This window comes from Neopsephotus bourkii, unplaced genomic scaffold (genome assembly GCF_033783945.1).
Source record: "Neopsephotus bourkii isolate Nb327-2 ecotype Australia unplaced genomic scaffold, CSIRO-AGI_Nbou_v1 NB_915, whole genome shotgun sequence".
NCBI lineage: Eukaryota > Metazoa > Chordata > Aves > Psittaciformes > Psittacidae > Neopsephotus > Neopsephotus bourkii.
In genome coordinates this window covers 279657-307160 of record NW_026901409.1, presented here as the reverse complement: position 1 = coordinate 307160, position 27504 = coordinate 279657, and the positions used below count along the sequence as shown (strand labels likewise).

General features: G+C 38.6%; 1 protein-coding gene and 1 long non-coding RNA gene across 3 annotated transcripts in view; one reads left to right on the top strand and one right to left on the bottom strand.

Annotated features, from left to right (window-relative positions):
- Positions 1–5696: 5696 nt before the first annotated feature.
- Positions 5697–7712, bottom strand: LOC133214647 (uncharacterized). Its single transcript, XR_009726182.1, has 2 exons — positions 7296–7712; positions 5697–5925 (listed from the first exon to the last, which is right to left on the bottom strand). It is a non-coding gene; the product is annotated as an uncharacterized LOC133214647 (long non-coding RNA).
- A 5193-nt stretch (positions 7713–12905) lies between these two features.
- Positions 12906–27504, top strand: part of ZNF366 (zinc finger protein 366) — a 33243-nt gene continuing 18644 nt past the window's right edge. Inside the window, exon 1 of one of the 2 annotated variants that reach the window (XM_061357738.1) lies at positions 12906–13057. In XM_061357738.1, the coding sequence (XP_061213722.1) occupies positions 13006–13057 (52 nt within the window). In that variant the 5' untranslated portion in view covers positions 12906–13005. The remainder of the gene's footprint in view (positions 13058–27504) is intronic. The other variant, XM_061357739.1, reaches the window with a different exon arrangement.

Here is a 27504-nt window from a genome sequence, read left to right as displayed (position 1 = left end):
GTGGGCAAGGGGAGCACAGATCCAGCTCATGGTCCCTGGGGATAGAATGGACTCTTCCATGGACTGCAGATGAAAAGTGTGCTCCTTGCTCTGCCTGTATCTTGGAAAGGGTCTCGTCTGGTGAAAAGCAAAGCAGGCAGGGAAATTGATTTAAAAAATCTGGTTTGTTTGAGGCCCTGCAGACAGTTCAAGTGCAAAACAGCTATAGTATTAGTAGTACTTTTTTCTTCTTTGGGTACAATGCAACAAGGGAAGTGTGTAAAGGCTGAGGCTAGGAGCTGGAATAAACCAGCTTCTCAAGTGAGTCTTCACAAAGCTTTATTGATGTATTTTCATGATGGTCAATTTTAAACAATTTGTTATTACCCGTTTTAAATCATAAGGGGTGTCCTATTAATTCTGTAAAATGCCATCTTGAAAAGGGGAAAGTTTTACAGACTGTCAGCAGTTTTATGATTTACTACCTTCCAGCTTCAGAACTGAACTTTTATAAGAGTATTTTTCCCTGTCTCTCACACTGTATAGAAAATTATTTTGAATGGGCTATTATGTTTATTTTAGCATAATCTATTCCTGAAATCAGACATACTGTAAAAGAAGGATAAATACTAAGCTACAAATTTTCTATCCAGCAGCCACAGAGGACTATTTTTATTAAAAATATAATTTTGGAACAAAAAAGACACCTGATGTATAAAATTAAGGCAGATGGGGCAACTCATCAGAGGCAGGTCAGAGGCTAGAAGAATTAGAACTGAAGCCTTATACAGATCACTTTTACCTGGCATGCTTTGTATTCCTACAGGTAATCACATAAGCATTAGCTGCGTGCTTAAATGTTGAACTGAGATGGACAACTTTTAAAACCTGGTTTTAAAAATCCTCTCCTGGAGAAGGACTTAGCTTTGGAACCACAGCTTATGCAAAACTCGGCATTTCTTGTGGGATGAAGACAGTGGCTCTCCTTTGAGGTGCTAACTTCATTAGGTGACTCTTCAAATAATGATTTCCCTGCTGGAAGTAGCAGAGTCCCCTGCTAAGGATGTGGCTGAACATCCTCACTTCTTTTCAATGAGGACTGGGGAATTCAGCACCTTCCAAGAGCTGAGTAATGTTTATGGAATTACAGTGTCACGTTTGGTGTAATTTTCTGTAAAACCGAGAAAACATTCCTTCAGTTGGAGTATTTAAGCATACTGCAAGTCAAATTTCTGATGTTGTAAGTGCTAGGTCCATTTTCTGTAACCACTTATAGGGGGTTTTATCCAAAATGCGCCAGCAAAATTTACAGATTCACTAGAGAGTACAGCACAATGACCAATGCCCCATGAGTATATCTTGACAAAATGTAGTTATTTTGCTTTGGCAAAGAAGGACATAAAAGGTGATGACTGTAATACCTGAATATGACAGTGTTCACTTAAGGCCACGCTTTTCAGAGTATAATCGTGAGAACTATTTGCTTAATCACAGAATCACAGAATAGTTAGGGTTGGAAAGGACCTTCAGATCATCAAGTTCCAACCCCCCTGTCATGGGCAGGGACACCTCACACTAAACCATATCACCTGATTGTTTAATGTTGACAGTCCTCTTGCTGCTCTGCAATAACAAATGAAATCATATTTTAATGTCTTTGAGCCAACATAACAAAGAATAAACATGACAGAAAGGAACAAAATAACTAATCTGAGTTATTGCTTTTAACTTCCAGTTTTATGGCTATTGTAAAAGAAATGAGTTGTCAAAATGGATTGGGTGGTATCTTTGGTGAGATGAAATCAGGAGGATCCAATGCACGTTTTCCATACTGTGCTGCCTCTGTCACACATGGTCATGCCATGTAGCGGGCACTGGTTTTAGAATATTTTACCTGAAATCTACCCTTCCAGAACACCATATAACTTCTTGAAATAATACTTACCTCTTCTAAAACTGTGAGAGATATGTTGTAAAGGCTGAACCCAAACATCCAGTTTGTTTTATTTCATTATTTCCAGTTATCATGTTTAGTCTTCATTTAGACAAAACTTCAGATGAAAGGTGAATATTCATTGATATCCCTCCCTTTTCTTACATATCATATAAAATATAGTGTTGAATTTAAATTGGGTTTGTCTTGCAAGGAAGCCAATGACAGTGGCAGGAATAAAAAAAAATAAATTACATAATAGACAATTTACATGAACATGTAGATAAGAACATCTATATTTTCAGTATCTGGTAATAAGGACACCTGAAAATATGAGGTCTGAAAATACAAGCAGGCATGGAAGGGAAGTCTACATTTCTACGGGCTGCCTCGTGACACATAACAGCAAACTAGGAAGAAAACTCAGGACAGCAAAAAATAAAGACCAATTCACTCTAGCCTTTCCTCAGGTAGAGAAAGCATGGGGGTCTCTGGCTATCCTAGTGGCTGTTTCCACTGGGGACACAGAGCTGTAGATCCTAGAGCTCTGCAGGACTGCAGGGTGGCCTTTAGAGGAAGGCCTGAAGTGTCACCTTTCTACTTGCTTCCCACCTGCCTTTCAGAAGGTGGTTGACTCATGAGTCTGTGGCTTCCTGACATGACCTGCTCATGGTCTTGCCGCTCCCCCTAACCCCTCATGCTATGCACATGCCACATGATAATGCTCCATTTGCTAAATTACCCAGTAAACAGAGACTAATTCTTTACACTAGGATGGATGATTCATTGTGCCAAGAGGGACTGTTCACTCACAGGGTCTCTACACCTCAGCACTGCCTCTGGGACCCTCTTTGCCCCACACACCGCAACTCTGTCCTGGCTTTTCATTCACAGTACCACCAGTAGCTTGCTCCTACCTTTCCACAGCCCAGTGGAATGTTGAGAAGGTCCCACGTGTGTGTACAGCATGTTCTTTCATGCTTTTCCTCATATTCCCATTGGTCTCAGGGCATGGAGACATTTTAGTGCCAGATGAAGGTAGAAATAAAACATCAGTGAGAAAAATGGGGGTCTTGTGGGCCCAGCTTCCCCTTTGAACTGTGATCAACCCCTTGGGACACTTCACAAGACAATTAGAAATTATCTGAGGCAATGTTAAGACCGAAGAGATATATTTGCACTGTCTGATTTTAGACGTACATCATATGTATTCTGACTAGTCTTCTGAACAGCTCAATCTTTCTCATTAACTCTGCTGGCAGCTTAGTCACTAGGCTCCCCTCTTCTGCCACCATTAAAAGCCCAAAGTGGCCCAAACTGTGGGATCACACAGTTACACAAACTATACCTCTGCTTTCCTGAGCTCAGATGCTGGGAGCTGTTAGTTGGTGCATGAAGCAGGACATCCTTTGCATTTCTTCTCCTGATGCACCAACCCCTTCCATGCATGCGGAGGGACCAGGGGCCAAGGAGCTCTCCCTGTCAGCAAGCAGTGCTGAGCAGTTGTGGCCACATGTTCTCCATGGTATTCACCTGAGGAGACCCCTTCCCCACAAAGAGCCACTCTCGACCTTCTGTTTCCCAAGGGAACAGCACAGGGACACATGAGGCTAGGACTGTTATAATGAAGGCACACAGAACACTGTGAAGAATGGAATTTTGAGTCTTTTCCAAGAATGGGTGATATTTATATGAAGTGCTTAGCTCCAACTTCGTTTTCTAATAGGATGTGATCTGTCTTGCAACTGCAAAGTGCTTCAAATCTTATCTTTTGGTGCCATTGCATTTTATGAAGCCCGTGAAAATGACGAGACACACCAGAGACTGAGGCTGTATGCTTAGTAGATTACAGGAGCAAATTACTAGTGCTAACATGCAGAGGATTTTTTGTGTGATTGATCTCTCCATGTATCTCATTTAGTGAGAGCAGTTGGCAAATAAGATGGAAAGAGAATCTATGTTACAGCTGGCCATGGGAGATTGAATTGAAGTTAAAAATGTCTTCAGAGCCTGTGAGCTGATTTTATGCTAGTGCATTAAAGCAGCTTTAGGAGTGTGGCATTTGCTCGTGACAATAAAAGAGTTTAAAGTTACCAAGAGGTAGTTGAAGTCCCAATTTTTCTGCTGCCCAAATCAGTAAAATAAAGGTTTACAGAACATAAAGATCATTGAAGTATCTTTCAGATGAATGTGTTATCAAAATATAATTTTTACTGTGTATTTTGTAAAAAACAGTAAATGCTATTAAACCTGATTTATAAGAGTGGTTTATCTGATTAACCTTATTTTTCTTAACTGAATGAAGGCAAACATGAAGCAAACATGAGAAATAATGAAATATATATGCACTTGAGAAAAAATACTACTGAAATTTAAAAATCAAATTCTAGATCTGTCTGTACAAAAATGGTTAACTGAATTTGCTATGAAAATGTCTGATTGTCCCTTGCTAGGGAGCAAGGATCATCACCTGCACAGACATGTGGTGGCATTCTCGTGATGCCTGAGCACTTCTACATTCCACCCTTGTCCATACATGCTGAAGGAGTAGTTCAGACATTGTACGATGCAGATGCAAGGATTTGGCACAGTGTGGGTCTGTCCGTCAGAGTTTATGACACTTTGTCCCCCACCAACCTTGCTCAGTGTGGCACAGAACTCATCAGTGATTCCAGCCACTGGGGGCAGGGAGAAATCAACTTCTTTGAGTATTTTTTTCTTAACCCTGTGTGGAATCACATTCTGTGTACATTCCTGATGGTGCCATCCTATACAAAGGGATCCAAATCGTCTGCTCTTACAAGGACAGTCACTCCCCTACAAAAACTTCCCTTCATCTTAGCTCCCGCCCTTGCAGAACAACTTGATTTGTATCTGATTTAATGATCAAATTCTGATACTTTGCTTTAGCTACATTGATCCTGCACGTATTCAGATGTTACTGTAGAAATAGAATTTTGATCTTGTTCTCCTTCACTCAATTGAGGGTATGTTCCCTGCTGTTCTAAGTTGCTTTGTGATGATTTTCACCCATGGAGAATCTGTTTTGAACCAGTTTCAGGTTTGTAACCAGTATCAGGTTTTGAACCAGTATCAGACTCACCCTAAACTATCTTGTCTTTTATTTCTGCTCTTGGCAGAAACCTCTCACTCCCCTCCTGGGACCTTCCCTCTCCCACAGGTGGGACATTTCAGGCTCCAGTTTTTTTCCAGGGTGACTCCAGAACTGTTAACTTAGAGTGAACTAAATCAAGACATAACCAGAATCAGGCATTCTGTTTCTAATCTGATTTCATCCTGAAAGCAGACTTTGCATGAAAATCAGCCATTTTGGTAAATCCAGCTAGCTTTTTCAATATAGGAAAAGCTGGGTGTATTGCTCTGAGTATTTCCTAGCACAAACTCAAACTGGAAGATACTCAGAGAAGCATGGAGTTTTCAGTGAACTAAATCACTGTAAAAAGCACACAACCAGACTGACCACACAGAGATGTGTCATACTGCTGCATATACATTCCTCTTGCACACAGAATCAAAACTCAAGCTTTTGGTTGGAAATATGCACGATTTAGGAGATGAAGCCTGTATAACCACTCTGAAATTTATAGTACTTTATGTTTTAGCAGTTTAAGTTTAAACTTGTATTCATCTTAGAGTTTAAGACAAAATAATAAACAGGAACAATTTTATAGGTAAGTGATCTAATAATTTTTCATTAGAAAGCAGTTAATTCAGGAGCCAAAGAAAACCTGGATTTATTGTTATTCCTGCAGTACAAAATAGGTTTCTCATGTCCATAATTTTATTTTTTTTGAAAATTAGACAAAAACAATGATTACAAGAAAAAAAAACGGTGACAGGTATTGTGAAGGTCTAGTGGCACAGTAAATCCAAAATACTTTGTTGGACTTCATTGGGCTCATGCCGGTGTAAGAGATCGTCTTCACAGTTATACAGGGCAGGCTGGAACCAATCTTGCCGTGCATTATAAAAATCTTCATCCACATTGTAACCTTACATGTGGAAAATAAACAAAAGAAATATTGCAGCTGAGCTCGAGAATGGTATCATTGCCACTTGCACCCTGTTGACAGCTATTTGCAATATGTTCCCGAGAGTGCTGATTTACTCCAACAGCCTGAACTGTGGTGTTAAAGTTATTAAGAAAAAGAACAGAGAAGAAACCCGCTCCTTATGTTCTTGCTATTTGTTAACCATCTGATTTGGAGCCACTTGGGCATGTACTGTGCGGATATAACCACTGTGCATGGGATGGCTGCCAAGCAGAAAACATATGATTCCTCTTTCTCCCCTTTTCATGCTTGCTGCTTGTGTAGGTTGCTGCCTTACACAATCTTGACAACCTTTGCAATGTAGGTGGTTTCAGACAAATAGAAGAAAGGCAAGAACAGCATGTCTGAGAAGGGAACAACAGGCTTGTCTAATGGCATCCCCACGCAGAGGGATGATTCAGGAGCTCATTTGGGTTTATTTTCTCTTTCCCCAGCTTATTAACCTATTCATTGTCAGACCCCTTGTGAGACACCAGAAAAGACAATGGCATATGTGGATGTTTGGCTTCCGGGTAGCTCTTCCCAAGCCAGCACCTACTGGAGCTCTCTGCAGTTTCTGCCCAGGGCATGTGTCTGGTTTACTGCTGTCTTGTTTGGTCTCTCTCTAAACCAGAAAACAAATACCAGAAGAATATGCCAGGGCCTGGGGATCAGCCTGTGCAGCTGAGGATACAGAGTAGAGAACTTCTGCAGCCAACAAATTTGATTTTCTCTTGATATGAGACTTCAGTCTTACAAAAAATCCCCACCAATCACAACAAAGGGAATTATGATCAAATGTTGTTGTCCAGGTCTGATAATGGTTTAGACTGATAAAGTCTCTCAAAGGGACAGTCCAATGAGTGGAAAATCTTATAGCACCAGCAATGTTGCTTTAGTGCTCTAACCAGTCCCGTCAAAATGGACAAACTACGCTAAACATCAGTGAGAAACGAATAACCAGTCCAACGAACTTAGGGGAATTGCAACATCATAAAGTAATCAGACCTAACAGCAACTTTTATGAAGGATTCCTTCTTGGAAGGAGACAGCAAAAGGCAGCAAAGAATATGCAGGTGATCACTGTGACCAAATGTGTCACAAATGAGTGATTTAGATTACTTAAAGAACCACTGTCAAAGGTATTAGAAAAGGTGGCTTTAATAAGGTATTGTAGAAGTGTGACTTAGCAAGGTTTGATGGCAAGGTTCAATCTACTTCTGTACAGCACAATCATTTGAGCAATGATTCAAAACTACCAGGACAAAATCAAAGTTACCAAGTCCCAAATCAAAGTTACTGCAAGGTTATGAGTGGTATCAGTTGCTTACCAAAGATCTGCTGTTGGCAAAAGGTCTCTCTGCCTTGAGAAGCAACCTTGAGAGGTGTCCCAGATCAAGAGAAGATCACCACCATGCAGCCACACTGCCTGCTAGGGAGAGCTCAAGGAAAGCTGCTTACAGAGGCTGTCCTATTTATTGAATAAAGTGGTTGGCTCATAGTCAAATTACAAAGATATGCAGGAAAGTCCTATACACACAACTTTCTTTGTTCCTTGATAAATGAATCTTGGAAAAGCCACCTGCTATTCATGTGTGTGATTGGTGTTTCAAGCTCATATGCATCAATGCTCACTGGGTCACTCTGCTCCTTTTTGTGGGTTTTCAGAGAACAGATTGAAACTGGAGGAGTTCTTGCCCCATTAATGGCCTAGGCATTTACTTCCTTTGGAGCCTGTACTAAGCTGCCAATAGCCTGGTTAAGGGATCAGAGTGCACAAGTCACAACAGTGCCTCCAGCTGCAGACATTTCCATTTGCTGCTCTACCTCAAGCAGCCAGAGAAAATACCTATCATTTTAAGTCTGTGTTTGACAGGAGACAAAAAGCCTGCAGAAAACTCAACACACTATCATGCAAGCCTAGCAGCTTGCATGTTCTGTAACTGCAGTCTTCAGTTCTACTCCAGGCTGTTCTTCCATCCTCCTTTTTACTGACTGTTGCCTAGGACCAAGCGTTGCCAGTTAAAAATCTTGCTAGACTCTTAAAAATAATTAAAAGTACCACACAAAATAGCACCATTGTCAATCACTACACATACACATACATAGACAGCTTCTCCGGAAATAGTCAGGAACCTTATAACACTGTTTACTGAGTAATAAGTTTGTAGAAGGGGTATTCTGACATTATGCATATGCAGAATGACCACCAGCAGTGTTGCATCAGGGCATGCTTTTGGTGTACACCAAAGTGAGCAGCCCTAATGAGCAAAAGGGAAAGCTGAAGAAATCCCAGTGGAAAGACTTCTAGAGTAGTTTGAGGGTTTTCCTGTAGGTTTTCTTTTCCTGTGCTTTAAGTTATAACCAAATTCTTTTCTACAAAACAATAGCAGTCTTACCACAAGTGTTTTATTAAAATAAAAAAAAGACCACCAAGGAGCAAATCCAAGACCCATTTGAACTTTTTGAACAGAGGAAACGTAACAGACCTCAGAGCTCTGCTTTGTTTTCTTTTCCCCTAATTATTCTTGTGAAGGTGTCTTAGCACTCCCTTTTTATTTATTGATAACTGCTTTGAACTCATGTGAGCTCATGTGTTGAACCATATGCTCTGTCAGATGCAGTAAATTAGTTTACATTGTCTGATCACTGTCTGTAGCCTTTAATATGTGTGGGACCTAACGAAATTATCTCCAGTTATGGGGGAGTCTTACATCAGTCAGTAGGAACATCAAATGAATGAGGACTTCAGCAGTACAGTGTTTGCTCTGCCTGGTATTTCAGAAGTGTCAAGGTACAAAACAAACCCCAAAATACAAAAATACAAGCAAATCCAAACAAAAAAAAAATGAATACACCAAAACTACAGCCCAAACACAAGCAGAGAGGCCCTTCTGCCTTGCCTTGCCTTGCCTTGCCTTGCCTTCCCTTCCCTTCCTTTCCCTTCCGTTTCTTCTTCTGCCCTCTCTCTCCCCACTCACCCTCCGTTCCCCAAAACCTTTTTCCTTCTTTCCTTCTCTCCTTCTCTCCTCATTCATCTAAAAAAAACCTTCAAACACAATTTATCACCATTCACACACATATGGAGTGCTGATTTCCCAAGAGATTCCTGGGCTCTAGAAATCAGAGGTATACTACTTAGTAGCAGTGGTGGTGGGTGTTCACTATCTTGCTCCCAGAAAGGACCTTTTTGAAGTGCCCACAGCCCTTCAACTGAAGCACAATCACTGAATACTTTGGAAAAATATCACAAACTAAAAGACAAAATTGTATCTCAAAAATCAGTACTACTATTTACTTCTCTTAAGACAGAGACCTATGTTACCTAAATTAACTAAAGTAATTAAAATGCAAATGACTGCAATTGCAGACAGATGAGAAAAATTAGCTAAATCCATATTAATTTCAAATTTATCTTGAAATATACACTCAGGCTTCCAGGCGAAATATTATCATGTTGTCAGAACTTACAAAGTAAAGAACATCACTGCATAGGGAAGAATATGCCAATATGCCTGTTCCTGAAGAGTGACAAATTTTACATTAGATGACCAGCCTAAGCCTGTAAACATGTTAAGTAATTTCAGATGTTACTGTACACTTAGCGGATATTAGAGTACATGAACACTCTTAATCAAGTGAGGTCATCAAGAAAACAAGAACAAATGTTGGATTAATTTTCCAGTCTAAGTAGGGGTAAGACTGCAGCCTTTACCGCTGTCAAACAGCCAGACCAAAACACTTGCTGGATACTTTGGCAACTTTCCACATGTTACAGATCTTCAAACGTGACACCAAATTCAAACATACTGACTAAAGACAATTTCTTATCCACCTCTGACCTGAATAAGGCTCACAATCCTGCTCACATAACTTTATGCATGTCAAAAGATGAAAACACATCCTCTTAATCATACCATCTTATTTTAAAATAGCTTTTGATGGTATTGTTTTAATAAAGGTAGTTGTGATGATTACATACAGGGTACAGGAAAAGCCTGTCTTTGAATGACTTCAGCCAATGTCATTTACCAGAAATTAGTTTGGCCCAGCATGAGTTATAAAGGCCACTTTAAATTATAATAAGGTATTTATTGCCAGGAAAGCTCCTCTCTTTAATAAAAATCCCCACTTTTCTCTTCCCAAAACAACTGAAAAAATATGATTGGTCCAAAGGTTGTAGTCTGCAAATGTCAGTATTTAATTTAAGCGGTGGTTAGATATTACTTGACTCAGAAGTAAAAATGTGTAGGTGGCAGAGTAGTAGATATAGCTGTACAAGCAAACAGATGTGAGAATACTCTGATCATACTATGATCCTGAAAGACATGTAGTAGTGTAAAATATCTGGAGTATTTCTAACATCCTAATATTTTCTAATGTGAAACAAAATGAAATACATATAGTATGACTGTAATAACTAAAAAACAAACAGAAAACAACCAACCAGAAAAGCCTGGAGTTATATTACTGTGTAACAATGTGACACATAGCCGTTCAACAAATCACAATATGTAACTGAATACTGACAACTACAGCCACATCCTTCACATGATGCAGCACGTGAGGGGGGTCCTTTAGGCCAAGCTCCACTTGTCTCTGGTCCCATTAGCATTCTGCCAGCTTGTTCCTGAACAGTCTACAGTAAACATGCAGTGCAGAACAGAAACCAGGAAAGCAAAGTTGATAGTCACGTAAGGAAAACAATTAGGGGTCCTTCAATATTTTTTGTCTCTAAGTGAGAAGTGTATTATTTTTACCCAGTTAAAATTCCACAGGTATATTGTAGACCGGAAGGAAGATATTAACCTTACTTTTTTGCAGACAGTTCAGATGTATAAGGTTATTGTCCTAAAGCAAAGCAAGCAAACCAGTAAATGTCTCCATGTTTTGCCTGCAGTCTCATTTTTTCAGGATGAAGTGAAATACCGTTGTTGCTGCAGTTACCTCTGTGTTCTTTTATATCCATGCTGGATAGAGGCTTAAATTACTTTTAGCATGCTGAACATGTTTATTTCATTCTTATTTTGAACATATAGGATGCCAATGGAAGGAGCTTCCAAACAAAATTCCTTACTGGAGCTAAATAAAAGAAAAAAACAGACCGACAGCAACAACAAAAATAAATCAAGGCTTTAACTTCTTAGCTGTCAGTCTGGCAGAAGATCTAGTCTCATCTAAGAATAATCCTAACTTAGTCAGTATAGGTTTTCAACTAAACTTCTTCAATGCACTCCAACAGGGAGGAACAAAATGATACATAATGGCAGTGTGTAGGGTCTCATTAACCTGACATGCCTGGCAAATAAGTGGATAAAACAAACTTAAAAAGCCCGGAAGCTTCTACCATCTTCAAGATCTTGAAAAACAATTTCTAAATAAAATATTATTTTTTTTTTTGAGCCATTCGATTGACCTTCACAGGACAAGACATTAATTTGGTGGTTTCCCATGTCCTTTTACTTTCCTTGTGCTTGGTATGCACTAGACATCTGGAGTGTCAAGGACTTCATTTTCAGTATATACCTAAGTGCATTGCGTTGTTTTGTTTTTAAAATTCACCCTCCTAATAAGCTTTCACCTACTCCAGGAAGCACTGGAGATCACTCGTAACACCTGCACAGCTTTGTCAAGTTCTGATGTCCGTTATCAAAGCTTTCAGTTTCTGAACATTAAAATACAAGCCTCTCCAGCCAAAAAATTGTTAGATGTCTTCTGGAAATAGCACCAGAAACTGCATGAAGGAGCACAGGTGCCAGAAAGCTACTTCTTATGTTGGTTTGCAGCTTATCAATTTTCATTACTGTACAATAAAAGAAATAATAATTTTTATGGGATAAAATACCAGCTTGTCTTCCCATTAACAATGGTTTTATAGCAATGTCTCAATTTACTTCAGCAACATTCATCTAGCTATTGCTCTCAGAGAGAAGTCTGGATGCACAGATTATAGGAGAGGTCCACTTGAAATGGCTTTCTGTTTTCTTTTGCAGAGCTCAACCCTGAATTACTCATCAATGAGCAGCTCCATCTCCAGTACCACATTACAAGATTAACTGAAAAATCCAGCCCTAGTGACTGTGAAGGTGTTTACTCTCAAGAATATATATTAAAAAAAAAAAAAAGAAAAAGAAGGAAAAAATATCAGTGTAAGTGAACTTCAGATGATAGATGAAGTTAGGGGAAAACATACAAGCAAACAAAAAATACAGTAGAACACAATAGACTAAACTTATCTGAGGTATAACTCTTGCCAGCTGGCCAGTATCTCTTTGTCAAAATATATTTAATGAGTAAAGAAAGAAACAAAATACAATATAAAATGTGTCCAAGAACATAGCAAATTGGTTCATTTGGATACATCAGTATGCCTTCTATGATGAAAATCTTCGAGATAAATTACTGATTACTGAATTCTTACCAATTTTGTGACCATTTTCATCCCATTTCTTATTTCACAGCTTTCTATAAATACCTAATGTACTATATTCCTGTGATCACAGTAAAGAAGGTACCTATATCACCATGGAAACAAGATATATGTATACATCTATGATCAGTCCTTCTCTATAGTAAAAGCCTACACTATTCGTGCAAGCTTATGGCTAATTGCTCTGCACAAGATACTTGTGTCTTATTCCTACCTACTATGTTGGAAATTCATTTCATGTAGTTGCACATAGCAAGCTGTAAAGTAGGTTTTATGGAGCCAATAATTCAGATATAATACTTGAGGAATTCCTTTTAGTTTAGATATATTTATTTTTCCAAACATTTTGTTTGAGAGAAAATGAGATTGCTATCTTCTGTTTCCTTATTTTTTTGCAGGAAAGCAAAGGGTTGTTGACTTCCTCTCCCCTCCCTTCCTTCCTTCTTTCTGAAGGTACTGTACTCATCTGAAAAAAAAAAGAGAACGAAATGATTGTTCCTGTTCTCCTTCTTAAGTCATTTGAAACACTGTCCCTGCTAGTTTTCTAAGTTTACTGCAATCTCTGCACGGGGGGAGGGAGAGAAAGGGAGAAAGAGACAGAGATTACCAACATGACAGCAGGTAGAGAGTTTAGGGCAAGACTCCTTCCAGCTTCAACAACTGGTAAGTTAAGTAAAAATGTATTTATGGTTAACTCTTTACAAGTACAAAATATATGCTTCTGTATTAAGAAAAGGCGCTAATCAGATGCACATTTAACTGATAAAAATGTAATAACCATATGCATTGACAAGGAGTATATTTATGCTATAGTTACCTATAGTCTGTTTTTTAGATACTGGTGGTAATAGCATAGTGTTTAATCAGTACAGACAAGAGAGTGTTTTCCAGTGAGGCTGATAATATTCATAACATAATCTGCTGAGAATTTTGCATATATCCTTTCTGCTACCAGAATCTTGCTTCAGGCTTCACTAACCTTATCCTGAATGTTTCAGCAAGGTTCACTGGGCCATTGCTGAAATACAGACAAAAACTTTGTCATATGCAAATTGATGTATTTCATATATCATCTGCCACTATTGAAGTCTGCTCCAACCCAGCAATCTGTGCTATCATGGGCGAAGAATTACTAGCTGTTGTTTTTTTTCCGTCAAACTGTATTGTGTTTATGATTACACATGTTTATCTCTACTCATCTGTGTGTATGATTAGTGTAAGAAGTGACTTTTAAGACATGGTAAGATAATTCCAGGTTCTCACTTGAAAACAAAAAGTTTCATGTCGAACTGAGGCTGATCACCACCACTGGTAATAGGGTGGATTCAATTTTTGTTTGTGTTTGCATTGTTGTAGGTATCAATATTTTTCATGTTGGGTTTAAATGTATCAAAGTTATCAGCAGCTGCATGTAAAATGAGTGACTGAATGCAAGCATATGTTTCAAATATCACCCCCACATAGGCTTTTATACAAGTGGAATGCAGAGGTGGGGGTAAGAATTAGGACAGGTGTCCGTTTATCTGCAAAAGGAAAACTTGGTCATCTTCTGATCCAGTATTTCTTAAAGCTGCTGCTCTCTGCAGCACAGGGTCCTCTGCAGGATACCCAGAGCTCAGTCAGAGTGTCTCCAAATGGTGAGCAGGCATCGCAGACAGCTGGAGCTGCCTTGCTCCCGCTCCTGCTCCCACCAGAGCACCTGGGCTGTGCTTCCGCCCCAGGACAGCCCTCTGCTCCCACCCCTCGCTGAACCAAGTAGTGGAGATGATTTTCTTCTTTCTCCCTCTGGGGTCTTTCTGCAAGACTTTCTTTAGGAAGAAGTGATCTACCCCCATTTCAGCCCGATTTCTGGGTAAGTTGTAGATTCCCTTTGCTTCAGGAGCAGCATATGGGTTCTACCAAATGAGGTTTCTCGAACTCTGCATCTTAATGTTGCAGCTTGGTTTAGGTTGGTACCAATTGTTAGGTTTATTTGGTTATACTTAACCCACCAAGAGTCCTCTGCTAATAGCAAGTAAATGCCAGATATTACCATGAAAACCACTTGCCACTTCTTTCGCTTGGGACACATGAGGTTATGTTTTATGTGACTAAATACTGATTCAGATGAAATAGATTATTTGGATAGCTATTGTGACAAGTTACATGTCAAATATATGGAAAATCTCTTTTTACTTTAAGTGAGAAATAATCTCCCAAACATTAAAAAAAACCCACCCAAACCAAACAACAAACCATAAACATAAGCTCTGTAATGGCAGTGGGATTTTTCTCAAACTGTAGAGTGTTAGTCTGGATTGCAATTGCCTGTAAGTTTTGGTCTGGTTAGTTCAGAAATTCAGTTTGTTATGTAGGTAAGAGCCAGTTGCAGCCTTTAGGTACCAATTTTGTTTCTGAAGACACTAGACATTAACGTGTTATCAGTATGGACATGAATACAGTACACTCTTTCTCTGAGAGATTGTCTGAAATACATAAATAAGAATGTGCGTTCATATTCATAGTAGGTGGTCAAAGCAGTATATGTGATTTTTAAACCCATTACCAAATAATAAGCACACAGAAAGAGCATTTTCTGAATGAATGCTTAATAATTTGACAGTAAAAAACAGACCTTGAATTTTGAAATTCATTCTTAGATTTCACTTACAGGTCTTACTTTTCCTTCAAATAGTACATCTAAGCAATCGTTTGGAGTTTGTTTTCAAATTGTATAATTTATTGCTGGAATAACTGTAAATGATTTAGTATTATGCTAGCTTGTAACACAACTAATACCTTTCTTCAGGTGTCAGGAATAGGAGATTTTTAGTTGATGTGTAGTCTTTATCCCACAAGCTGAGATATTTACAAGCAGAGAAGGATATCGTCTGAGACTGCATTGAGTACAGATCTACTACCATCTTATGGCACAATTTAAATGCTTGTGAAAGGAATTTTCAGTTATTCACCTCTATGTTATTAAAAAAATAACATTGAAGCAATAAACCAAGAATAAAAAGAGAGAGGCTCTGCTTATTTTGCTTAAAGTGTTATTGCTTCTCTTGCTAGGAGCTATATTTATGTATATATCATACATAACTCAGTGTATGTATTTTCTCAGAGAATTATTTCGTGTTTTATTTCCATTTCCAATAAATATTTCTGTTTGATTTGTTTGGAATTATAATGAAAGAAAATATAGACATTTTGCTTTTGTTCTGAAAAATAAAACCAAAACTACAACAGTGACGGCAAAGATGTTAAAAAAAGTCATAGCTTATGGAAATCCCAGGTCTGATTCAAAAAAGCATAGACACTGATACAAGTCTTTCTAAATGTCAATTGCCTTTTTATATTTAGGACCAGCTTCTTTAATGATGAAAACTGTTGAGAATCAGAGTTTTGGATGAAGGATAGTAGCATAGATTTACATTCCTAGTAACATTTTGGAATCTGTAATGTAGATTTTTGACCAGGAGGTAATTTGAACCTTTTTTACTGGTTTTGCATTCTTTCAAACCCTGGGATTTCCGTAAGCTATGACTTTTTTTAACATCTTTGCCGTCACTGTTGTAGCATCAGTGAGAGCCTTGCTTCAGGACTATCTGGATGTAGAGCAGATACTGGTGGACTAAGAGGCATGATGTGCATCTCACAGATGAACATATTGGCATGTCTTTTAGCTGCTGTTTCTAGTAGCATCAGACAGATATGCAGAATTTAGAATGGAAGAAGCACAGGGGGATGAATCATGGTAGCAACCCAAAATAAACCTTATATAGAGGCAGAAGAGTATGGATTACCCAGAGAGCACTTCCATTGCTTGGAATCCTTGATATTGCAAAGGCTAGATGCCACAGAAAGACATCTGTCTGAACTGTGTGCTCCAATTAGCCAGACATGTCAGCAGAGTATCACCATGAGAAACAAAAGCAGTAAAGGCTGCATAAGGTAACACTGATTTTCTGTGGCCATGGTTTAAGGACACAAGTCAGGTAAAGCTATGTAAAGAAAAGTAGCTTTGTATTAGTTGATAAGAAATGGTCTGTTGCTTCTGAGCACTGATGCATGTTCCTCAGTAGTAACTGACCCAATAAAACAAACTGACCTTATTAGTGCTGTGTAGACTGCTACAGATAGTTGTAAAATTACTCATTTGTTTGATGAACTAAGTTTATATCCCGACTTTTAAAAATAGACCCCCTTTTATGAGCATTTTCTTCTTAAATGCAGTAGTTTTCCCCATTCTAGTTTACAAGCCCAGAAGATCACTGAAAAGGAAGGAATGACAGCTTTATAGAGAGAAATAGTGTGAATCATTTAAAAAGAAAGAAACAATTTTGGGAAAAAAGATGACCTGGGATTATCTTCTTTCTGCTGAAAAGTTGATATTTGGAAACTGAGACCACAGCTCTCCATTGCTGTTTAAATGTAGTGGAATGCTATTCAGATTTTCATCCAATGAAGAAGCCTACCATATGTATTAATATATGCATTGATTACTTGAAATACGTATTGAATTGCATACTGGATGTCTGATTTTTCTTTATGTCTATCTGGTGTCTATGTTTGTATCTTGTCTGGCTTCTAAAATACTAATGATCCAATGAAAAATAGTATTTAATCTTTGTTTTAGTTTCTTCCAAGTTAGTAACTTGGTGACTTGCTTTTGTAAAACAAATACTTTTATACTAGTGTTACCCTGATCTTGATAAACAAAACCTATCATTTTCCTTCTAAACTGAAAATATTTAATGTATTGTAAAGACTTCTAACATCACTGGAAGTAATTAAGCAAAGTAATTATATATTAAAAGAAAATATTTTTGTGCCCTGAAGGTTATGGGAAGAAATTATGTGAATATTTGCCATTTTTTTTTCTTTCTGCTTTCACTCCTTATTTCCTGCTTTGTATGTTAGAAAGACACATTACTAATTATTTGAATGAAGGCTGAAAAAAAAATATAACTTTTTCTTCCCTCTGTCTGCCACTATGAAAGCTAAAACACTGACACATTTCCCTTCTACTTTGTGGATGTATATGAATTCATGTGATTTACAAGAAAAACTTATGATAAAAAGAGTGTTTCATGAAAACCCATTTACCCACTACTGACACTCATAAAAAGTATATCTGGAAACATCAGACTTTCCAGCTGCTTATTCTCATTAGCAGCACTAGAATTCAGAGAATACTGAGAAATGCAAATGTTCGTTGAATCTGCAAAAATCTACAAGGTAAATTGAGTCTCGTATGTTGCTAACATCACTTTTTGCTAATGAATTACAGAAAGGTACAACTGTTTTGAAATTGAAAGCAAGGCTACAAGAAGGGTCATATATTTTTAATAGTTAGATGATGCTGTACTGCAAGGAATAATAATTCACAGCAAGCAGGCATTACCTATGCCAGCCTCTTGAGGCCTGATGAAAACTAGAAACCATCTAATTTCTCCTTGTGGAAAAAAATTTGGCAGGGTAGTGTTCCCAGGGTAGAGAAGCAGCTGTGGCAGTTCTGGGATGGAAGTTCACAGCTTTGTCCCTCCTGTGGGAGAAGGTTGTTCTGACACCAGGCCCTCTGATAAGCCACATGTGTGTTGGCTGGGAGGGACAAGATGACTTCCAGTCTTCCTCTTCACTGGTTTGTTACTATTTCTGACTGTGCAGAAGACACTAATGCTTTAGTCTTCTATGGTTAGGGCTGCAATCTAACTGTAGACTCTTTTTTGCAGTCAGGAAGGATCTTTTGTTGTTATGCTGTATCTGCTACTAACGACTTTGTAAACTGGAAAAAGTATGTGCTCTTACCCAAATACACTAATTTATCTTTTTCTTGTCCTTTACAAAGGGAAGCCTTCCTAAGCTTAAGCTGCAGGTAAGGAAATGCAATCAAATAGGCATCACTGGATTCTATAGGCAAGTGATCAGGATCTGCATTGTCTCTAATAACTGCAGTGAGGATTTTCACTAGCTCGACCAATACCAGACACAAAAAATTTGTGAACAGGCACCCAGTGGAAGGTACTGAACATAGTTAGGACAGTGAATTGGAACACAATTCACACAATTATTTATTCTCTGGGTAATATCCTCTTGTCTACCACAGCCTTGCCTGCTATTCCTCCCAGAACACAGCTATTTCTTCCAAAACACAGCAATAATTTCTATCAAATCTTCCAGGTTTTTGTACATGGCAAAAATCCATGAATAGAATTAGGGAGTTGGTGGAGGAGTTGGGGGGAGGAGGAACAGATACTAAGAAAATGGTTTTGATATATAAGGTGGTTTTCACAGAACATTTTATACTGCTGGATGGCCATTCTTAGTCATGGAGTAGCATCACTGTGTTTTGATGTTTTCTTCTGCTTCTTTTTTCTTTTAATGAAAATCTGAACTAAGTTAGTACCTAGAACAAGCCTTTGGCATCACTAATGGTGAAGGATTAGCATTAGAGTGGTTTGGGGAATGTTCAGAATTTCAGATTTGAAACTATGTCGAGTTTCTTCTCGCTCCTCACCCCCAACCTCCGCCCCCCCCTCCCTTTGGCAAGAAGTGATTTCTTATTTGTTTGTAGCTCTGGACTCTGTTCCAGTGTCTGCTTATGACTTTTGGTTAAGTCTGAGCAGCCATTCCCACTTTGCATGCTAATTAACTGAATTCAGTAAAATTGGCATTTTAAATCTGTTTCAATTTAAAATAATTAACGTCGAGATTTTTTCCCTGTTAGTTGATTTACATAGAGGTTTGTTTTCCAACTGATCAAAATCACTGAAGCAATATTAAATTTGTTTTAAATTTCAGATTTTCTTCAGTTGTGCCAACAAACTAATGTTTATTTTCAAAACTTTCTAGAAGCTAACAAAAGAGTTAAGACCCATAGGCATGATGCATCTTGGGGATCAGAAAGGAAAAGCATTTGCTTTTTGCTCTTTAGTCAAGAAGAAGGTTCAACTATGGTAGCATAGGCGAAGGGCAAAGTCAGGGAGGAAGTTATCCCAAACTACTTTCTTGCAGACTCTTCAAGTGATCAGTCAAAAATACCATTTATGCTGGAACTGAATAACTAAGCACATTACTCTTTAAAAAAATTCAACTGATTTTTAGAAGTTAATGCTTATTTGAATGCAATTGTGAGATGTAGGCGAAGGTGATATTTTTCTAAACAATAAATATCTATTCAAAGTGGTTTCGATGTTTTAAGAGAGATGCTATACTCTGTCAGACTGAAAAGCAGACCTCCTTAATCACAGTGCAGATATATAAAAAGTAGTTCCAATGCCCCAGAAATTTGCCTTAAGAACGATCTTTAACTCTGTGTCATTGCTCATGATTCCTCTATATAATTTTTTTTTCTATTTGGGTATTAATGGAATAAACACAGCGGTGTCTTAGGAATGTCACTGACATCTCTAATTCCTTTGCTGTGTTTCCTATTGAATTTACGTTCAGAGTGAAATGTTTAAGTCACTACTGAGGCAGCTTTATTGCAAGTGAGTAATAGAGGTCCATAGGGCTTAAATAGTCTTTTCAGCCAAGCAGCTTTTCCAGCAAGTCTGCTCAGACTTCAGCTGAAATCTAAGAAAGCCTCATCTGGTAATTACTTTTAATAAGTGGACACCAAAAAGAGTGCTCGGTAGCAGATATATTTTTCCTATTTCTGCCAGTTTCTGGATTAAATCCTCTTCTTTTAGTTCTTTTAGGACATAGAATGTCTTACTGGAACACATGATACCTACTACTTTAGCAACCTTCAGTTTCACTATGAGTTTTGAATTGTGTGAAACAAAGAACTGAATGCAAAATAAACACAAAAAACCAATGGTCCTGCTGAAGACTAATAAGACTCCTCCATGTCTAGACTTTCATTAAAAAAAAATCTGCTTTGGAGACTTTATATGAAAGTCTCCTATACAATCCTATTCTCTCTTGGCCCTTCTACAGGCAGAAGTGCACATTTCACCTGGTACTTTCTCTTTTGAGGTACCTGTTGATTTACACATGCCATGCCTGGAAGGTCTTATTAACTGCTAATGGTGCTAAGGGTGCCAGCAGGATGGCTTGTAAAACCAAGGCTGAAATCGGCCCTTAGTTACCCTTTAAGATAACAAAGAGGTAGGAGGAGACCAGACCATCTCTCTGGCCTCCACAGAGGTGATAAGGACACTGGGACTACAGTAGGAAGGAAAGCTCAATCTATTTCCTTTTTAAAGGTCATGAATGCCAGTGAAAGGTTTACTTTCGAAACAGCAGCCCAAGCAGTGCAGCATAAGGGTTATGGAAGGGCATGCTTTTTTCACCATTCTAACTTTGGGTGTTCTGTATACCTCCATTGTTTTAAAATAACATAACTGCACAGCTCAAAACCCTCTGTCTCCACTTCACTCTATAGCATTTAATAGCTGTGCTTTGTAGGTGGAAAGATTATGCCCAAAGTGTTCTTTCAGGGACCCCACACTCTATTCAATATTGCTATTTTACTACTAGGTGTTTCCTTACATTAATATTATTTATTTTTTCTTCTGTTTAGGCCATCTCTTTTAATATTTGTGTGGTGAGAAAAGGAAAAAAAATCCTAAACCTTCATTAGTGCTATTTTGTAATTTTCCAGAGGAAAAACTATTTAATATATAGGATTCCTATGGTGCCAAAAACGTGCTATTTTAATTTGCAGTGGCAGATATGGAAGTAGACAGGAAGCAGGGATGGAGAGATAGGATTTTTGCCGAGGTGAGTAGCTCTAGGGAGGATGCCTTCAGCACTGGAGCGTGGGAACCAGGAGTCTGGCTCCTGAATGGCCAGAGCCTTGAAGGGAGCCCCAAGTCCTCATCGATCTTTGCCCAGGAGCTGGCAACGCTGCTGAGTGAGCAGCTAATTCATAGACAGCACATTTGAAGCTGTGCTGCTGTATGTGCTCTGAATGTCACCATCATGGCCAGCCCTGAACTCTGGGTGGGGTCTGAAAACTCAGTATACCTATGAGGAAATGCTCCTGGGGATGAAGTCCTGTAAGAGTATTTGTATAAAACTGAATATACACCAAAGACATAAAATTTGGTGCAAAATAGAACAGCTACAAGATGGGAGACTTGGATTAATTTTCCCCCTTTCTCCCCAGGGAATTTGGACCCACATCTCATGCCTGTTAAGAGAGTGCCCTAACTAAAGCTTGTGAGGGTAACCTTGCTCCCCTTTTGCTGAATCTGTTCCTTTACACAGACAAAAATGTCATTGCCAAGGGGCAGGGAGCAGAGAGAAGACAAATGGGGTAGACAGGCTGCAGATTCTATCCATCTAACCGTAGGTCTGGGCTCCAGGTATTGTTTCTCCAGGTTCATTGAAAGTTAAAGGCACGTCAGCCTCCTGAGTGATTATGTTTATGGCTTGGCTATGGTGTCAGGCTCCCTTTAGTTCATTCTGACACACAACCTCTTTTCTGCAGTGCAAAACCTCCAGAAGGGACAAGTATGGGTGAGTACAATTTTTTATGGTACATCCTCAGTCTAAACTCAGGTCTGTACTCATTTCCTGCAAAACAGGTCCCTGAGCTCAGCTTTGTGTTTGTGTTTTCTTTTTGAAAACAGGCAAAACTGGTCTGGGGTACCTAAGAAAAATTTATTCCTGACATGGACATAGGAGTGCCTCCAGTGCCATACACTGTGTGTGCTCCATCCCTGGCAGTGTTCAAGGCCAGGCTGGATAGAGCCTTGGGCTGCATGGTCTAGTCTAAGGCGTCCTCTGCCCATGGCAGCAGGGTTGGAATGATGCAATCTTAAGGACCTTTCCAACCCCAACTATTCTGTGATTCTATGGCACTGGTTAGCCTGCTTGAGGTAAATAGTTCACCCCCATGTATCCTTCAAACTTCTATTCAGAATATGAATGTATTTCACTTTCCCATTTTAGTGAAAAAGAAAAGAACAAAAGAAAGGAATTGTACAATAAAACCCCTTTACATAAAGACTATACGGTAAAAGGCTTATCAGCAAAAATGATCTAGTTTTATAGTGGCTAAATAATGGCTTCTAAAGACGGGAGAAGTTGAAGCAGGACAGGGTCAGCTGATGAAGGACTTGATGGGGGGATAGAAAGTGAGGCATGAGTGAAATAATCTTCAGTACACGTTGGTTTCAGGGGACTTTCAGGAGAAGAAATAGAGGTGTTTCCTGGAGAGGTAGGTAGAGAAGAAAGTAGGTAGGCACCTCTCCTCCTGCACAGCACAATTCTCACTGTCCTGGCTTCTCTCTAATCCTCTGGAGGTACAAGAACCTCCACCAAAGCACTCAAAGATATCTCACTTCCTATCTTTGCATGTCCCTTCTCCCACAAGAAACAGTTGTCTTTTGATTTTTATATTAAATAACCTTCGTCCACATCCGTTCTTCATGGAATAAAATAAGTCAGAATGCAACATGTTTGGGTCAAGAAAGCTCTGAGCCACAGACAGCTGAAGGACTGAGGACAATACTGGAAAGCTGTCACAATACTTCCTTCTGGTTTTCATATTCTTCACAAGTATCTTGGTGTAGCTACACTAGTAGCCTGCGCTGATATGTCTGGTTTTGCATCCTTCCGTACCTCACCAGCAGCTCTGTTTCAGGCTACACTTGACAGGTTTGTGTGGGGTGAAAGAGAAAGGCAAGAGCCCATTCTGCTATGGGCAGAGATAAGGCAGGGCTGTGCTGTGAACCCAGAGATATGCCATCAAATAACTGTTCCTTCTCCACTTTGTTCCCACCCCAAAGTAGCCTTGAATTCCTTGCTGGTACCAAAGAATCAAGAAGGTGGAAGTGCTCATCTGAGGATATTTATAATATTTGTTCCATTACACACTTTTAGACAAGATCATTTGCTGTGCCTTGCAGGCTCCTATCATGTGTGTCTGTGGTTTGGGGTGACTTTGTGAAAACAGCTTCAGAGCCTGTGGACTTAACATCAATTTCAATATCTAGGTTGTCTATGTGCTGCTGACAATTTTAGCAGATAGAATAGAGAAGCAGAGAGGGAGTGAACCACAGATAGAATAGAGAAGTGAAGAGGGAAGGAAACATAAGAGAAGAACTAAGAAAACTCACAAAGGGGAAGAAAAAGAAAAAAAAAGAAGAAAGGAGGATAAGAAAAAGAGAAATAAAGAGCCAGACCACCAGCAAGTCCAAGCTGTACTCAAAGGGCACTTTGTATGTACATCAAAATAACTAGAGGTGGTCCATGAGGCTTAAGTACTGCTCAAGGCATCACCAGTAAGGCCCTGTTGCAGATGTTCAGTGGTAAACAAAGCCATACTGCTTTGTGGTTTCCACTTACTGTCCTGTTGGACATCAGGACTAAACTAAGAACACAACACTCACACTGGAGAGAGGGAAAATGTCTAAGGGTAGCTCACTACAACACCAGGCAATTTTTTTCTATTTAATCCATGCCACCACTGAAAAGCTAGTTATACCATAAATTACTCTATAAGTGCTCATCATAGCACAAACAGTGCCTCAGCTTTCACAGGGTGGGTGATGGGATGGCTCCACACTTTCAGCAGAGGAAATCTCAGAGTCTAGTTTAACACCTCAGAATCATAGAACGGTTTGGGTTTGAAGGGACCTTAAAGCTCATTCAGTTCCAACCCCTCAGCCATGGGCAGGGACAACTTCCACTACACCAGGTTGTTCAAAGCCCTGTCCAGCCTGGCCTTGAACACTGCCAGGGATGGGGCATTCACTAACACTTCGTATAGTTAGCAAAACAAAAATGATCTGTAGGTTATGGAAAAGTGAATGCACATTAATTTTGATACTATTTTAATAATTTTCTCTATTAAAAGAAATATCAATAAAACCTGTTAACTGTAAAAGTGCTCAGTGTCTTGCTCCCTGAAAACTGAGTACAAAACCAAGTTACACATATATCCAAGATGACTGCAAAAGCCACTTTATAGGCAAACCAGGCAAACTGGTATGTTCCCTTAATTTTGTATTTTCCAGCCAAAACAAAACAGAAAGGATTTAACTTAAAATGTTAAAATTTGGGAATAACAAAGACAATGCAGGGAGGGTATTTCTGTTGCATAATTTTCTGAAAAAAGACCCGTTTCTTCACATTGGTGTCATCTCCCACACAACATTAATGCAGCTACACTGCATAGGAAGAACTTAGAGCAAAGGAATATCTAAAACAATCAAACTTTGGACATGAAGCAAGGAAGACATGCCAAAACAGAGTCAATGAAGGAAAAAAGAAAATAATTAACATATAGGACACCCTTGAAAGTTCATTTCTTCTTGCATTTGTTTACTGAGTCATGTTAAACTGTTCAACCATGTCAGATTTTTTATCAGTTCAGTTTCTTATGTGTGTGGTCGTATGATTTCTACTACATTTATCTGCAAAGTTTGCCATCTGCTAGCATGTTGTCTCAGGATATAAGTTGTATTTTTCATATATGTACCATACATTTGCTAAAAGTAACCAATTTTGGTCATGGCATAGATGGATTCGTATCTCACTGGACAACAGATCCTATAACAAATAACAAGGAAAATTGTGACAGATTAATTTCAGAGTTCATTGGAAGTCTTCCCATAAACCTCAGTGAGCTCTAATTATGCCCTATGAAGAGTTACCAACGTTATCAGTTTTCCTTTAATGTGTGCTGAGAAAAAAAGCACACGTTTGTTAATGGAAAGAAGAAGTTTTCTCCTGAAGCCTGATACCAGCAGATGAAGGTAATTTCCCAGGGAGAAGTGAAAAAGACACTGAGATCCTCAGTACTATCACACTAATGTAGGAAGAAAAAACCTGATCTGGTCCACTTCTCATTTTCAGTATTCCAGATCATTTTCATGATCAACTTGTTTCCAAAGGCATGTGACAAGAAGCCTTAGCTTAAATGACAGTTAAGGAGATGTTAAATCATGGACTTCGTTTAATACCAGGTCTGCATGCGAGAGAGAGAAAACAACTGTTTGTAGAAGTGGTATTGAGAAGTTTCGACTAAACTCCACAATGGCTATTATTTCCAGCACAGGACTGTTTCTTTAAGGTTTCCCCACCATTTGTGTCTTCCTAATCAGTATCTGCACTCATTGATTTTGGATACTTTCCCTCAATCCATGTTTATTTTTGCAAAGTAGTCCAAATTTCTGTCTTCTCCTGGCTCTACACTGTAGCAGGAAGAGTGCTCTCTTCGTTTAAAATGTAAATCAGCTTTTAGGTTAGCTGCAAATAATGTAGCTTACGGACTTCAAGGCTGATTTGACTATACAACACATACCCAGTTTATATACTTGTCTTGAGTATAAAAACATGTACTCAGTATATGTTAATGGACTCAATTTTTCAAATTTGTGTGCTTGAAATGTGGATATTTATACTGTGAGAACATGGATGGAAAACACACTTTGCATAGACTTCTCTAAAGAATTAGAGAGTTGACATAGATTTTAAAGAAATTCTGATGAACGTTTGAACATGGTCTTTTATCTTTTACCCTACTCTAATGACTACAGTCACTCGCTCCTAGAGTAAATAATGTACGTTAATTTGAAAAAAACGCTATGCAAATAATCTATTATTGAATAACCATCACAGTTTGAGCCAATATCTAGTGAAATATCATATTCAAATAACTCTGTATCTTCCAAGCATGTTTAGAACTTCTGCATCATTCATTATTGCAGCAGCATTGTAGCACTATTACCTAGAAACAAAAATTTGACTGTACAAATGACAAGCAGGTGCACAGATTTTACAGCTGTGGAAGTTTATTATCATGTAGTCTAACTTCTTACGGCAGGCTATAAAACCGGGAAAAGAAACAAGAAAAATTTTAAAATTACAGGTTAAAAACATCCAAATGATTGATTTACAACTCTCTAAAACTATTAAATTCCCAATAGAAGAGGAAATGAGGAATGGCAACATTGTTGCATGACTTCACTCACACTCTGAAGGCAGCAGAAAAGAAGTGGAATAGAAAGAAAAAAGGGGTTAATGGAGAGTTCATGCCATCACTGAAGGAAATCAGCATGGAGGATAGTAAGGAATGATCAGATGTGTACTAACTCAAAATACTCCGTTACCAGGAGCGTATGCATTCATGTTTGTACAAGTATTCCTAGCATTTTCAAAGTCTGACAAATAAATCAGTGTAGATGCCATAGGGAACACTGCTTCACTGCTGAAATGAGATGAATTTGTAACCCCCTTTTTGGTCAGATCTGGAGACTGATGTGAATTTTGCATAAATCGAAATAGTAAACAAGTGAAAACTAAGTAAAGACTTTGGTTCTTAGTTCAACAGCTGTATGACTGAGTACATTTAAAACCTGTTCCAAAACATCTAGTACATTTAAAAACATTCCAAAACCAATTTGGAAATGTGAACTGAATGAAGAAGATTCTATTAAGATAACCATGACCATCGATATATAGCGGGTTACAACAGTCAGTGACTGAAAAAAACCCAGCTGGTTGCTCAATAAGGCTGAAGCTCTCCAGCTGCTCAGCTTCACCTCAAGAAATGTAATAGTGTGTCATTTTTCACTGATCTACACCATTTCCAATACAGAAACAGCTGTTAGATTTCATTCTTTCCTTACAGAGGCCAATATTTCAGGCCCCAAAGGAAAGCAGAAATACATTCTTACAGGGCACAATTTCTACAGTCATACATGTTCCATCAAATGTGTAACTTCTCTTTCAGTAAGAGAAGCCGTTCAGTCTATTCAGCCACCTTTACACTTCTTCCACTTTCCTCTGTTTCTTCTTCTTGTGAAAGAGCAAACACAAGTGCAAACCTCTTAATAAAGTAGACCATTTCCCTTTGTTAGGGAGTACATAAAACTTTCACTCATCTTGGTCTCATTTCTGGTTTTAGCTTTATGCTGCCCAAGAGCAAAATCAGAACAGTAGTATTCAGTGTTTAAGCTTGAGAAAATTCACCACCTCACACTTTTATTATTAGAAGACACTTTCATGCACAACTTTTGTTCTACTGAAGTCTAAAGAAAATTTGCTGCTAACCAGTGCAGAATATTAACTGGAAACTGTAACAAGCATATGTTTGTAGAGTGAATAGCATGATTTACATACTTTTTTAATCCTTTGTAGAAATACGGTGAAAGGAAATGAGAAAATAA